We start from the raw sequence: 15817 nt of genomic DNA, 5'->3' as shown, positions 1-15817 counted from the left end.
ATATCATGTTATTTAATGTGGGAAACCAAAACTAGGTATAAACTTCTTAAATTTAAAATTTTATAGAACTAAACTTATATCCAAAAGAAAATTGCAAGTGAAATACAAATAAAACACAAAGCAATAGGGGCATCTGGTGGCTCAGTGGTTGAGTGTCTGCCTTTGGCTCAGGTCGTGATCTCAGGTCCTAGGATCAAGTGTCACATCAGGCTCCCCACAGGGAGCCTCTGCCTATATCTCTGCCTCTCTCTATGTGCCTCTCATAAATAAATAAAGTCTTTAAAATAAAAATCCACAAAGCAATAAAATCTAAATTGACATTTATTTAATGTGATAAATGATATTGCCTATAAAAATGGGTCACTACTCATAATTCGAAAATGGTACCAACTGTTAGGGTATAGATTTTTGTTTTTTAGAGTTCTATTATTTTATTTTATTTGAGAGACAGCTTAAGCAGGGGGTGAGGAGCAGAAGGAGAAGCAGACTCCCCACTGAGCAGGGAGCCTGATATGGGGCTCGATTCCAGGACCCTGAGATCATGACCTGAGCTGAAGGCAGAAGTTTAATTGACTGAGCCACCCAGGCACCCCAGGGTATAGATCCTTTATAAGTTTTTTTTTTAATTTTTTATTTAATTTTTTATTTTTTATTTATGATAGTCACACATACACAGAGAGAGAGAGGGAGAGACATAGGCAGAGGGAGAAGCAGGCTCCATGCACCGGGAGCCCGACGTGGGATTCGATCCCGGGTCTTCAGGATCGCACCCTGGGCCAAAGGCAGGCGCCAAACCGCTGCGCCACGCAGGGATCCCCCTTTTTAAGTTTAATACGAGTACAGTACTGTGGATTGTGATGACTGTCATCTTGCCACTTTTCTCTGACTACTGGGAAATCTTCATTTGTACATCACATCGTATGGGGTTATTTGGCCTTTACCTCACACATGTGCACTTTCATGGCCAAGGCTCTTCCGTGACAAGTAGTAGTACTTGGTGCCAACTTGATCATAAACAAAAATTGGCAATGAAATATCTTGGCACCACTTGGATTTAAGGTTGTTCCTGGAATGATTCAATGTGTAGTTATACAGATTTCTATAGGTTATCAAAAATGAAAATGTAAAAGATTATGGTAGATACCTATTTATTTATTTATTTATTTATTTATTTATATTTTATTTATTTATTCATGAGAGACACAGAGAGAGAGAGAGAGAGAGAGAGAGGCAGAGACACAAGCAGAGGGAAAAGCAGGCTCCACGCAAGGAGCCCGACATGGGACTCGATTCCGAGTCTCCAGGATCACGCCCTGGGCTGAAGGTGGCGCTAAACTCCTGAGCCACCCAGGCTGCCCTAGATCCCAATTTAAAAACCTTCTTGTGGATTTATACTAATTGAGTAGTAGAGACTTTTACATTTTTTTGCTTTTTTGCTATAACTTAGCTGATTTACACTAAATGGCTTCTGTGGTTGCTGTATGGGTCAAGAAGTTGGGTTATAATTGTCCTTATCTATATATAAGTTTATTTTTTTTAAAGATTTTATTTATTTATTCATAGACAGAGAGAAAGAGGCAGAGACACAGGCAGAGGGAGAAGCAGGCTCCATGCAGGGAGCCTGATACGGGACTTGATCCCGGTTTCCCAGGATCACACCATAGGTTGCAGGCGGCGCCAAACCACTGGGGCTGCCCATATATATAAGTTTATGTAGGCCACTGTAGACTCTATCTTAGGTGGTTATCAAATTCACATTTCATTGACAGTGTCCTGTAATTTTCTAATTTTTGCCCTTTACATTCACTGTTCATTGGCTTTGATCTCAAGCCCTTAGAGAGAAAGGACATGATACTTTGTGTAAGAATATGGCTGAGGGGAAACTAGAGAGGGCTGGTAGAAACTTCACCAGAAATGCCACTGAATCAGTGAGTAAAACATCATTATTCATAAAGGAAATGTGATACAATGCAGATTGCAAATCATTATTGAAGCTGAAAAAAATAATGGTGCCATTTTGAAGCCTTTTTTTTCCAAATTAGATACTTCTGTTAATTACATATATGCCAAACTTTTGTTATAGACAAATACAAATTTAGTAATTAGGTATAATTTTGGATAGTAACTGAAAAATTAATCTTTAGTATTAGGATACCTTAATTCCACCCTCTTTTCTGTAATGGCTCATGTCTGTAACTGGGTAACTAAAAATAATAGAAATCTTTTGAATACTATTCTTTTTTTATTTATTTATTTATTTATGATAGTCACACACAGAGAGAGAGAGAGAGAGAGAGAGAGAGAGGCAGAGACACAGGCAGAGGGAGAAGCAGGCTCCATGCACCGGGAGCCCGACGTGGGATTCGATCCCGGGTCTCCAGGATCGCGCCCTGGGCCAAAGGCAGGCGCCGAACCTCTGCGCCACCCAGGGATCCCTGAATACTATTCTTGACTGTTAAGCTATTTCACTGAAGATTAGCGTTTTGAACATATATTTCAATTTTTCAATGTATAAATATCTATTTGATAACATTGTATTGTTTCTTTTGCCACCTTAGATTTTGTTTTTGTATCATGTAGAAAAACAGATGTGTTTTGTTTTTCTCCCTTGAAGTGCTTTGTTTCCCCAAGAAAATGATTGCCATATAGATGTGTCACCTTTTCCATAGGTAAAATGGTATGGAGAAGTAGCCAGATACTTGGGTTTTCTGTAACAAAGGAAAATTCCCCTAAAAGTTGTTATTGCTATTACTGAGGGCAGATGAATTTCTGGCTCCTAAATTGGAATTTAGGATTCTAGGACTCATTTTTTAAAAAAGATTTTATTTATTTATTCATGATGGACACACAGAGGCAGACATATAGGTAGAGAGGGAAGCAGGCTCCCTGCAGGGAGCCCACTGCAGGACTCGATCCCAGGACCCCAGGATCATGACCTGGGCCAAAGGTAGATGCTCAACCACTGAGCCACCCAGATGCCCCTAGGATTCATTTTTTTTTTTTTTTTTTAATTCAGTTCTCTTGTCCTAGTGGTGGCTCATCTATCTAGAGCTCTTGGGAAGCATAAGAACAAATGGTCCAGTTGTATAGCTGCTAAAGGTTATTTCTTTAACTGCCAGAAATTTATCTTAACTGTACATCTTTTAGAACTTATATTTATGGATATCTTTTAGAATTTATATTTCCTGCCTTCTCTGTATAAAAATAAAGTTTAAATAAAAAAGTAGTGCATGCTTAATTCAGAACATATGGAGAATACAAAAAGTAATGCTTTTGGTAAATAATTAGGTGTATTTGATATGACCCATGTGCTATACTAGTTATAGAGGATATAAATTGTGAATAAATAACATGTTGTCCTTGTCTTTACAGAGCTCAGGCTAGTATCAAGTAGAAAATAAAAATCATGAGGATTGAAGTTTTAAAAACTATGGTAATGATATAAGTCATGCTTCTAAAAAATTTGTAGCTATGTAGAAGTGCATAAAATAAAAGCAAAAGCATTTCCCACACTCTTTCTTTCTGTTTTTTTTTTTTTTTTTTTTTAAGATTTTTTACTTATTCATGAGAGACAGAGAGAGAGAGAGGCAGAGAGAGAAGCAGGCTCCATGCCGGGAGCCTGACTTGGGACTCCATCCAGGGTCTCCAGGATCAGGCCCTGGGCTGAAGGCGGTGCTAAAACGCTGAGCCACCCAGGCTGCCCTCCCACATCCCTTTTTAGGGATAAACACATAGTTCTCATTTGTTAACTTCTTAATGTAAAGTTAGAGGGCATAAAAGTGGAGGTGATTAAAATGAAGAGTAATTACAGAATATAAAGCCATCTCACTCATCTTGTGGCAAGGAGCTATATACTTCCAACCAAATTTGGCAACTTGTGTTGGTTTTGATTTTAACTTGTGTGTGTGTGTAAGATTTTATTTATTCTTGAGAGACACATAGAGAGACGCAGAGAAGTCCTGTAGTTTCTTTTCTTTTTTTTTTTTAGTCCTGTAGTTTCTTGGGATAAAATGTGTAAAGTTGCCTTGTATCGTGTAAAATGCTACATTTTTTAATGCACATTATAGGAAAATGAGAACTATGCATCTGTAAGAAATAGTTATCTCTAGCATGAAACTGTAGGAGGGTAGACTTCGGACTGTAGCTGTGATCTTTTTAATGAGTAACTAGAACCTAGAGTTTTATATATGCAATTGGGGAAGACTCAGTTGTATTGAGACCATCATATACTCTATTGCTGTTACCCCAATCTTAACACTTAAACCTATTAATAAGAACACTAATGATACTTCGGTCTACTAAAATTTTACTGGGACTCTACTATTTACACTATTCTGTCAAAAATGACAGTGTACTAGATTTTTTAAAAAAGATTTATTCATTTATTCATGAGAGACCCAGAGATAGGTAGAGACATAGGCAGAGGGAGAAGCAGGCTCCCCAGGGGGAGCCTGATGCGGGACTCCATCCCGGGATCCCGGGATCCCAACTTGAGCCAAAGGAGCTACAAAAATTAGATGCTTAAGAATATAGTAGAGTTGCAGATATATAACCAGAAGGAAAAACAGTAAGAGAAAGAAAATGAGATTGTCCTGCAGAGCAGTAAGTTAATTATTTATGTCTGTGATTCCCTGCATTTTGGATGACTCTGTCAAAGTCCTGCTAAGTCCGAACTTTTGGTCTAATTTGTAGTTATGCCATTTGGTTTCTTGAAGCATCTTCACAAGCCACCTACATTCCTTATATAGCTGTGGGTAGCAGCAAAGCCCCGAAGTTCCCCGGACTGATGAACAAGGCCCCGGAGCTTTGCTTTCCTGGAGAAAGTATCCTCCCCCGTCGCCTGCGCCCCCCGCCACGCGACACAGACAACTTTCCGGAAGGAAGCAAAAGCAGTTATGGAGGTGAAACTTGGTCCCACAGCTGCCCAAATTCTAGGGACAGCGAGCTAGAAGTCGGTGGATGTAGGGAAGCAAGTAGTCCGCGATGCGTGCTTCCCCAGCCGCCGAGTTCCGGGGATTCCCGAGGCTGAAGACCTGAGGCCCAGCCGAGCCCCCTCGAGCAAGGCCCGCCCTTCCCGGGGGGTGAGCTCGGCGAGCAGCGGCCGCAGCTCCCGAAGCGTGGGTGGTGGCGCGGCCGTGGGTGCTCCGTGGGTGCTCGGCGCACAGCCCCCAAGGTGAGAGCCCGGGGGACCCGGGGTGTGGGGATCCGGGGGGCGGGGATCCGGGGTGCGAGGGGCCGGCAGCGGGAATCCCGGAGCGGGGAGCCGGGAGCGGGGGAGCGGGGAGCCGCGCCCTCCGCGGGGGGCCTGCCCCGCCCTCCTCTCCACCCAAAATTGTCCTAACGGCCAATCGTCCGTCGCTCACCTCGTTTCCAGCAGGTGACCGGTGGCCAATCGCCAGCGGTTTCTTTGCCAGGAGCCGCCAGGCGCGGCCAATCGGTGCGGCCTCCAGAGCCGGCGGGCGGGGCGGGCGGGGGGCCCCCGGGCCGGCCGTGCCCCAGTGGGTGGACTGGTGGACTGCCCCGCGGCGGGGGACTCGGCCGGAGGGGCAGGCGGGGGTGCGTGGACGCGGCCCGGCGCCCCGCGGAGGCACAGAGGGCGGGGCCTTGGCGGATGGCTTTCTTGCTGGCCACTTGCGGAGTGAGTAGACCCCGGGGTCTGGGAAAGGGGCCGCCCCCCGAGTCCCGGCGCCCCGGCGCCCGGGCCCTGCTCCCCGGGGAGCTGCCCTCTCCGGCCGGGATGCGCTGGAGGCCGGGCCCCGGGCCACGGGGGTCGTTCGCCGCCAAACCACAGGGCAAGACTGACTCCTCCTCTTTTTTCTCATTTTCTTTTTCGAAAGCGGTCCCGAGCCATAAATACAAAAGTTAAGCTTTCTCGTAATGTGAAAGCTTAATTTTGATCAGTTGCCCATTAATAGAGTCTTCAGTTTCAGGCCAAACATTTTGTTTTGTTTTTGGCACTGTGTGTTTCAGGCTGGCCCAGTAGCTTTTTGTGTGAAATAATTATAGGTGCCATTCGTGAGCTTGCGTGGGGAGGGGGATGGTTTTACACTTCTTGAGCAGTTTGTGCAAAAAAAATATTGAAAACTTTGGAATAGTGTGAGGTTCTCATAAAAACTGCAGGGGAAGGTATAGGTTCTAAGCACAGCTCAGTTATGGGAAGTTGAGTATAATGAATAGTCCAGGAAGCATGTATCAGGCATGTATTTTTTTCAGCATTCATACTGTACTTCCAAGTATTTTTATTAGGAAAGAGTGACAAATGTATTGAACCAGAAAACTTTCTGCTAATTTGAAGTAACCTTTCGTTTCGCTTGTCAATTTAAATTGTTTACATTTAGCTGTGTTCAGGAAATTAAAAACAAATCGAGTAATTATTTCTCCCGGTTATCAGCAGAGATATTTAGGGATGCAGTTGGCTTTCAGAGCTTTTGTAGTGAAATTTAACTTGGAAATTCTCGTCCATTGTCTGTGAATCATCTTTCAGAACATTGCCTGTATTGAACTAAATAAAAAACCCTTTTAATGAATAGTATCGATGTCTCTCATTGTCTTAAAAAATTTTTTTTAAAACTTTCCTTTTGTGTGCAGCCCAGCAAGAAACAAATTAAAATACTATATTACCTTTCCCAGCTCAGGGAAGATAATAAACTACCAAAAGACTAAAAGTCTGAGAGCTTAAATGAAAAATAAGAAATACCACAGAGAAGCCAGATCTGTTTCCCGACTGTCCTGAGTTTTTGACAGAGATGGCATTATGCTTGAAGTGCCCCTCAATAAATACTAGCCTGCAAAGGGGCTGTAGGTCACATGCATTTTGATGTTTCTGAAGTTTTGGTTGGGATTTTTTTTAATGTAAAAATATTATATTCAGTAGTAATCTTAACTACCCAGCCATCCCCAAATGCTAAGATGATGAGCGGAGCATTTAAGTTTGGCTCAGGCGGGAAAAAGCATTGTGATCGAGCCATATTCTGTTGGTTGGAAAATCCCATAGTTACATGGTTTGCAGTCTAGTACTTGAGAAAGATAATATCAGGCTTTTATTCTGAAATGCAAATTCTAGGTATCCCCTGGGATATGTCAAGTTCTATCAGTGTCTAGACTTCGTAGTGTGGAGTGATAACTGATGTTTATGGGGATTCTATAGAAAAAAAGACAGTTTTAATGATTACTGTGGTTAGCCTACAGATTGCGTTTAGAAAGATTTTTCAGTAAAGATTTAAACAGATTATGTTTGAAAAAATAGCTGTTAGCCTGAAAATATAATTAAACCATGTATTTCTCCCTAAATATTTTAATTAATTGAAGTTTCACTATACATAGGCAATTAGTCATTTAAAGCTATTTTCCATTACTCTTATTTTCCAGGTCCAATCACCAGATCCTGTTAAATTTGCCTTGTTAGTATCTCTTCAATTTGTCCTCTTTTTTTCCACAGGATAATACTTTAATTCAGGCCCTCATCATCTCTCACCTAGACTTTTGCAAAACCTTCTAACTAGTCTTCCCTCTACCTACACTCTTTATCCTGAATCAAATCAGATTGAGTAATACCTGTGCTTTAAAATCTGTTTTGAATCCGTTTGCCAAACTCAGCTGCCTATCAAGTCCTTCAAGGCCCTTCACAACCTGGTCCTGATTTATCTTTATAGTCTGAACCCAGCTGCAGGTGGGTGCTCTACCCAAGTTACCCGCTGCAGCACTGTGAACTATTAATCATTTATTTATTTTAAAGATTTTATTTATTTATTCATGAGATACACACAGAGAGAGAGGCAGAGACAAAGGCAGAGGGAGAAGCAGGTTCCCTGCAAAGAGCTCCATGTGGGATCCAGGGGCTCCAGGATCACGCCCTGGGCTGAAGGCAGGTGCTAAACCACTGAGCCGCCCAGGGATCCCCAAACTATTAATCATTTAAAACATGACTTAGTCTCTCAGGTCTTTGTCCTTTCACAGCCTTTCCCTCTTTAATTATAATTGCTCAGAATTCTAGTCAGTAACACCTCCAGTTCTTCCTTTAGCATACAGCTCATATGTTACTTGTTCTTTGATGTTTTCCTTCAGGCAGAGCAAGTTAGAGTTACTCTTGTCCTTTGTGTGCTACTATAAACACTTTGTTCATATCTCTGTATTATAGTGTTCACTAGGTTGTCGTGTAGATTTTTTGTTCAGGTGTTTGATTCTTGCATTACACCTTAACTTTAGAATTCAGAGGCCCTTACTCATCTTAGAATTCCCAGGGCCTTTGTCAATAGTCTAGTGCTTGGCACATAGTAGGTGCTCACTGAATGCTTGTTAAATGATTAAAATATGTGACTTAATGATATCCTAAGTGTGCAACCCTTTGGCTCACTTGTACTGGAGTTAGATTTATTCCTGTAAAGTAGAAATATTTCCTAAGTCGTCAAGCTCCCTGGTTGCAGCCACACCTGAGAGACAGGATTGGAGAAAATGTTTAGAAACAGTGTTATAAATGGTGAGCACATTCCCAGGCAAACTCCCCTGCCCCCCTAATCTATATGATCTGTAATATGACTTAAAGAATATTAATAGCAGTACCAACACTAATTAGTTCTATGGTAGTTAGTATCATAGGAGGTCAGAGCATGTTGCTGGGAAGGGATGAAATTTGAGCTTATTCCAAAAGATTAGGTAATGATTAATTATATTTGCTATCTGCGTTAAAAATGTCCTTTGAAGTCCATGATAGTACTGATTGTACCTGGCACAAAACAGATAATCAGTGAATATTCGTGTTGTGAAGGAATGGTTGGTGTGTGTGAGTGTGTGTGAGAGAGAGTGGGGGGATAGGGACAGACTTGTCCTTTTACATTAGAGTTCATTTATTTCTGGAGACACCTTTAAGAACTTTGCTTCTTTGCTCTATTGACTGAGCACCTCACTGTTTTTTTCAAAATGTGCCGTTTCAGTCATTATTCTACTTACTTGGTTGTTTCTTGCATTCCAAAGCCTGTTTTAAAATCTGGTCTTTCTCACTCAGTTTCAAGGTTACACTAAATGATAAAGTTTGCTTGTGTTTTAGCATTCTTTGTCATACTGTGCAGGACTTGGCTGCAGTTGGAATCTGTAAGTTCTTACTGTCTTTATTTAAATGATATTATTTTTTAAGGTAAAAAAGGGGACCCCAGGCTTTTCAAATGTGGTGTAAGGTATTTACTCACTTGATGAACATGGTTATTTACCTGGAGATATTGGCTTCACAGACTCCTAGAACTGGAAGGGATCTTAAAGTTTTAATACAACCTTTACCTAGTTTTATAATGGAGAAAACAGTTTCAGAAAAGCCAAGTGACTTGTCTAAGGTCACATAGAGACTAGAATAACCAGACTAGAGTCCAATGATTCCTGCTCTTTTGACTCTGGAGGGAACCGGGGTGCTACCCTGCTGTTGCTCTCCATCAATTGCTCTTCTCACTCTCCAAAACTTTAATTTTTTCAGTTCAGCCACTAATTTTTATTTCGTTTCAATTCATCTGAATCCGAAAAAAATATATTTTCCCAGAGCATATTGTTCCTTATTTGACTTCCTTCTGCTTTCCAGTCTCTTTGTGCTTATACTAACCTCAGACTCTGAGAGTATTACTTTTTTGGTTATTCTCCATTTCCCTGCAGATTACTTCTTTGCTCCAGAAGGCTGACCTGAAGTTCACTCCTTTAGATTCTGGTTTGGGAATAAATACCCCAACAGTTCTCTCTTTTCTTCTGACACTGCCTCCCATTGGCTAAGACCAACTGGAGGAGGAGCTACTTAAAGGACACTTTAGTTACAGTAGCTCCTCTTCCAGTTGGTTCTTGATAACACTGTTTCCTTCCTTGTTCACTCAGGCTTGGGCTAGACAAGGCTTCCTGCTGTTCCTATTTCCTGGGTACCTCAGCATCCCTTGTTAGTTTACCTAACCCTGCCCTCATTTCTATGGTCATTCCATTAAAGAGAAGTTCAAATATTCCATTTCATTATGCTGTTTCCAGCCTGTGTCCACGGCTGTAATACTTTGCCCCTCACATCTCTCTGTCCACATCCTGTACTTCACAGTGCTACCTCTGTAAAACCTTTCTCCTCCTTTCTTCAGTTTTTCCCTCTGATCTCCTTGTACTTTTCTGCTCTTATTTTACCATGCTTGGATCAGTTATTTGTAGACAGATGTTATTTTCTCTTATGGATTTGAAACTCCTAGAATAGGGTCTATGGCTGCTTCATCTTGGCATCCTCAAACATCTAGCACAGTGTAGTAGTCAAAAGAGATACCCCCAATGAATTACTGAATTCATATTACTTCAAAACTTGACATACTAAAATACTTAGTTTAAGGATTCATGTGTTTGAATATGAGTTTCTCCTAGTTATACTTAGAGTAAAGCTCCAGTATTTACCTAAAACTTTAGTTTTTGGTAGGCCCTTAATAGTAGTGAGACTTCTTTGCTTTCCAGAATGCTGTTAAAACTGACGATAGGTAGTAATCTGAGGTCAGAGAGAGAAGATTGTATTGTATTTTTTTCCATCCCATACTAGTAAGCTACTTAGAACTTATATAGATCTGTGTGTTTTAACATTCTTTGTCATACTGTGACAAAGTTAACTTATGGCTTTATGAAAGGTAGAGCCAGGAACCTGACCAACTAGCAGGTGAAAAGAAAAACTCTGGCTGATTGCCAATACCATGTAGTCAGATAGTGCTTTGTTAGGGGGAGTGATGTTGTAGGTGTTTTTGTTTTTTAGGAGTTTGCTTTCTTGAATGTTGAGTCATTATGTTAATGGCAGGAAGGATGTAGGAAAAAAAATAGGTATTTTGCTTCGTTTTACTGGCTATTTTCTTTTTTGGCATTTATTCCAATGTAGTGTTGATTGCTAATTTTCTAGTGCTTTTTTATTTTCTCCCCAAGTTTGTGCTTTTTATGTATAAGTGGTATTATAAATTTGTTACACTACATTTTGCTTGGAAAGTTGTACCTGAGCAGCTGTATTGCCAGATTTACTCTCAAGACACTTTAGGATTTTGTAGTTAATTTTAAGAGAATAGGGATCCCTGAGTGGCTCAGTGGTTTGACGCCTGCCTTTGGCCCAGGGCATGCATGATCCTGGAGTCCCAGGATGGAGTCCCACATCGGGCTTACTGCATGGGGCCTGCTTCTCCCTCTGCCTGTGTCTCTGCCTCTCTCTCTCTCTCTGTGTCTTTCATGAATAAATAAATAAGATCTTTAAAAAAATAAGCAGGTAACTTTAAAAAATTTTTAAGAGAATAATGCTGATTGATTTTGCAAGCTAAAACAGTTATAAAACTTCTGAAAAATATTTACACACTTGCACAGTTTCCAAATATTTTTATGTAAGCTTTTGAAAGAAATATATACTTATTTTTTAAAATCAGACAAATGAATCTATAAAGTAAAAATTTTTAGAGTCCCTGTCTCAAATGGTTCCCTTCCTTAATCCCAGTCCCCAGTAATAATATATGATGGATGTTGTGTGTTTTATTTCTTGTGTTGTATTTGAGGGGAGTGTGTGTATAAATAAAATAACTTAAAAATATAAGTTCTATATTATTATTCATGTCTCTATTTACCTAGCATAAATTAAGCACCCAGTTAATATTAATTGACTTGAATTCTGACAAAGCCAATTACAGAATTGTAATTGGTTTTCTACATTCAGAGCCTATAAACTCATATTTCATTTAAAATAATTTTTTAAGTAATCGCTGCATTCTGATACTTCAGAGGCAGTCTTACATGCCTTCTACACATTTATATCTCTAAAAGGCTAGTTACATGCTTTATAGAGAAGGAGCCCATAAAATTTATTGTCCAAACTAGAGCACTTTTGAGACAACAGACATGAACATTCATTATCCCAGACAAACTAAGGTATATGGTCATCCTATTCATAAACTTCAGATTTTTATGTATTTAGATTTTTTAAAAATTTTTTATTTATTTATGATAGTCACACATACACAGAGAGAGAGAGAGAGAGAGAGAGAGAGGCAGAGACATAGGCAGAGGGAGAAGCAGGCTCCATGCACCGGGCTCCAAGCACCGGGAGCCCGAAGTGGGATTCGATCCCGGGTCTCCAGGATCGTGCCCCGGGCCAAAGGCAGGCACTAAACCGCTGCGCTACCCAGGGATCCCATGTATTTAGATTTTGACAAGACTTTTTACATGACTTTATTAAAGAATAAATTAGAGTCTTGAAAAGACAAGCTATCAATGATTTAAAAATAGAGGAAATGGTGCAAAATCCTCCTATTTTGTGCAGTTGAGTAACCAAGTCACTTTATGGGATCAGTATTTTTGTTTTTGTCTGTAAGTCAAAAAGTTGCAAAATAGTGTATTAGAGATTATGAAGAATAAACGGTTGTACTAAGATTTAGGATTAAAGTTCATGAATTTTGACACTGATGTCTATACCTGATTCCTGTTTGACAAAATAGCTCTCTTTCCCAACTATATGAGCAATGCAGATTTGTTTGTGGTATATATATATATTTTAAACAAATTTAGAGACGCCTGGGTGGCTCAACGGTTGAGCATCTGTCTTTGGCTCAGGGTGTGATCCCGGGGTCCTGGGATTGAGTCCTCCATGGGGCTCCCTGTGAGGAGCCTGCCTCTTTCTGTGCCACTCTGCTTCTCTTACTCTGTCTGTCTCTCAGGAATGAATTAAAAAAAAATCTTTTAAACAAAAGAAAATACTATTTACAAGCCATTTTTTACAGATAAAAGTGATTCTATTTTTTGAAGAGCTAATGTACTTTCATTTCAAAAAATTGGTTTATATTATGGTGGAAAAAGGCTTTCTTTATATTGTTTAACGCTTTGTTACCAAGGTAATAATTCAATACAATTTACCTTTTGTGATTCAGGCATAATACCCAATCCTCTTCTGAAAATCTCATGGAATTTTTTTTTCTGATCTGTTTCCTATAACTATTTAATGATTTGTGTATTGTTCATACCTTTTAAAAATTATTTATTATTGTCAGTTTATCAACTTTACTGTTTTCCTTTTTTAAAGGAACTTTAAATACAATTTAACTTATGCTTACATCCTTTTATTGATTATAGATCTCTATTAAAATTGTTTTATGGTATTATCTGGTTGTTAATCGATTTTGTTTTATCCATCAAATATTCATTGAATGCCCTCTTTATGTTAGGCCCTTATTTTAGAGCCTGGAGATGCAATAATTAATTATGGTTATTTATGATTACAAATTAGGAAGGAGAAGTAGAAAGTTTAATCTTGTGTTACTTTACACATACTCTTTCATCTATCCAACAACTCTGAATGACTTGTTATTATGTCCATCCCTAGATGAGAAAATGATAGTGGAGAAAGTAGTTTGGCCAGATCATACAGGTTAGAAAGTTGCAGATTCAGGATTTAAAACTAAATCAGTCTAAAGCTGTGCTCACTTTACCTACAGCAAGTTCCTTCAGGCAGTTTTTAGATTACATTTTAGTCCTCTTATGCCGTGAATTCTTTTCTGGTATTATTGTTATTTAAGAGAAAAGTGTAATGGATTGAAGTCAAAAGAATGAGAATCCCAAAAGTCAAAAGAATTTAAATCCCAGTTAAAATCCCTACTTCATGATTTGGGTAAATGCTCATAAAATAGAGTTAATGTCTATTTTCCTGTCTTGTGATGATCAAATTAGAAAACTAAGTGTCTAGCAGAGGTTCTGATACTTGGAATTTTTTTTTGATATATAATGTACATCCATGGTGAATCCCTGGCGGTAGAGAACTAACTGTTCACTTAGAACTACAGAAAAAGACTTTACCTTTTAGGATATTCTTGGGGTACCTAGCATGCTGGTAAGATAACTATAGATACCATGTTGATAAAAGAGAACCCGATTTGGAGCCTTAGATTTTTAGAACATTGACTTAAATGGAAAATAACCTGAAATTACAATGAAGGAAAGCATTTAATATTAGGCTTAATTTTGTTAACAGTTTCAAATTGATAATCCTCAAATGAATTGATAGTTGAGTATTCTTTAGGATTAAAAATAGAAATTCTTGTTGTGAGAAATTCTCTATACCTCTAAATCCTGTTCTTCATTTACCTGAAGTGGATAAAGCATAGAGACAATAGGGATTATAAATGCTTAGGAATTTTCAGTAATCCAAGGAAATAACAGATTAGTATATTCCACATAAAATCGTGATCTTATTAATATTTCGGGTTTCTTTAATACACATTTTTCATCATTAAACCAACTTGTAAGGCATTTGGTATAAGGAGACAAAATGGTGTCACTTCTCAAAAAACTTAATTTGCTAACAAATTTCTAAGAACAGAAAAGTCAGTAAGTTTGACATAGTGTGTTCTTTTTTTTTTTTTTAACTTACCACTTGCTGCTCATGTACCTACTTTTCCTCTGAATAGTTATAGATTTTTCTCTTATTATTCCTTTACTTTATTATGGATGTCAGACTCACAGCATGGTAAAGTAACTTTCTATTCTCTCTTTTCCTTACTTTTATGGAAGATCAGTACCACACTTGCTTTTTTCCAGTCTTCTGGTATCTCTCCAGTTCTTGAATTTTCAAAAATAATTGTAAGTGATTCAATTGTAAGTATGCTCTATACTTCTTTCATTGGATGAAAGCATATCTGTGATGCATGTCATCTCAAATTGCTAATTGTGAACATAAGCTTTCCAGATATTCTCATATTTTAGTCAAAATGACATTTCTGCAAAGTTTTCATTATTTTAATTATAGGGTATATGTTTTGCTAGTTTTTAAAAATCATCTACTTTTGTCTGGATTCATGTTTATTTTTCATTAGGAGGCTTATTTTCTTTGATGTTTTTCCTTTATTAAATTTTTAAGCTGTTACTCCCTTCTGTGGTTCTACTACTGATAACTTATTCTGTGTTCTTGTTATTCTGAACTTTTCTATGAGACTTATATGAACTGGTTTCTCTATTTATAATTATTTTTTCTCCTTTTGCAACATTTTTATTATATACTGTTTTTTTCCTATGTAAGAGAAAACATTGAATATAGGGTCCTTAGTCCTTTATGTTTTTGCTATAAATAAGATTTGATATGAAAATAATTACTCATTTGTTAATTTCTTTTTACAGTGTTGTTATTCAGCCATAGCCCTTCCTGTTCTGTGTTATTCTCCTCAGTTCCTCAAATTACTCATGACTTTCTTATTTCCTGATTCTGACCTCAACAAGACCTTAAACCACCTTTAACCACCCCTGTTCATTACTCTTCCCGTCACCAGGAATTACTTTAAAAGCTCTTACTCCCTGCCTCAAAAATTGCCTCCTGTACTGTTACACTGAAAGAATACCTCTACAAAGCAACTACAATTCATATGTATTTCAGACAGTTTTAAGGACATCCTTGCAATACTTTTTTTTTTTTAATGGAGGTGAAGTATTTGGTTATATGTATGTATAAATAGTGTTTAATGTCCTAACTAAAGTTAATAGGAATTCATTTAATTTTGTAGACATTTGTTAGTTTTGAAGTACCTTCCGAGAAGAGAAGTTGAGGTATTTGATATAGGTATTAGAAAGATAGTAGGAAGTATTTATATGCAGCTTTGAGGCAGTTTGATATTCTTCTACCAGTCTAGATACTATTTTTGAAGTTGGGTCAGATGTTTCTCTCTTGATATATTTTAAACTAGATGAAAAGATTCTAGCTGATGTAGAGTCATGTGGTACTCCTCTTTAAAAATGTACTTTAGCTTTCTTTCTTAGCAAAGAAGACTAAAGACTATTTTGTTTTTAGTATATTTGCCACATAAATTTTTTTCCTTTGCACTGA

At 38.5% G+C, this 15817-nt stretch overlaps 1 protein-coding gene across 9 annotated transcripts in view; it reads left to right on the top strand.

Annotated features, from left to right (window-relative positions):
- OSBPL9 (oxysterol binding protein like 9) overlaps window positions 1-15817 on the top strand; it is a 160770-nt gene that overhangs the window by 96561 nt on the left and 48392 nt on the right. For 3 of the 9 annotated variants that reach the window (XM_025420088.3, XM_025420087.3, XM_025420089.3), the window contains one exon: window positions 14515-14583. The exons of 3 other annotated variants lie outside the window; for them this stretch is intronic. In XM_025420088.3, coding sequence (XP_025275873.1) covers window positions 14515-14583 — 69 coding nt within the window. Of the gene's footprint in view, window positions 1-5155; window positions 5174-5471; window positions 5639-14514; window positions 14584-15817 lie in introns of those variants that run through there. 3 more of the 9 variants (XM_025420094.3, XM_035699075.2, XM_025420093.3) reach the window with 3 other exon arrangements.

This window comes from Canis lupus, chromosome 15, assembly GCF_003254725.2.
Source record: "Canis lupus dingo isolate Sandy chromosome 15, ASM325472v2, whole genome shotgun sequence".
In the NCBI taxonomy this organism is placed as follows: Eukaryota; Metazoa; Chordata; class Mammalia; order Carnivora; family Canidae; genus Canis; species Canis lupus.
This window is presented reverse-complemented; position numbering and strand designations above follow the sequence as displayed.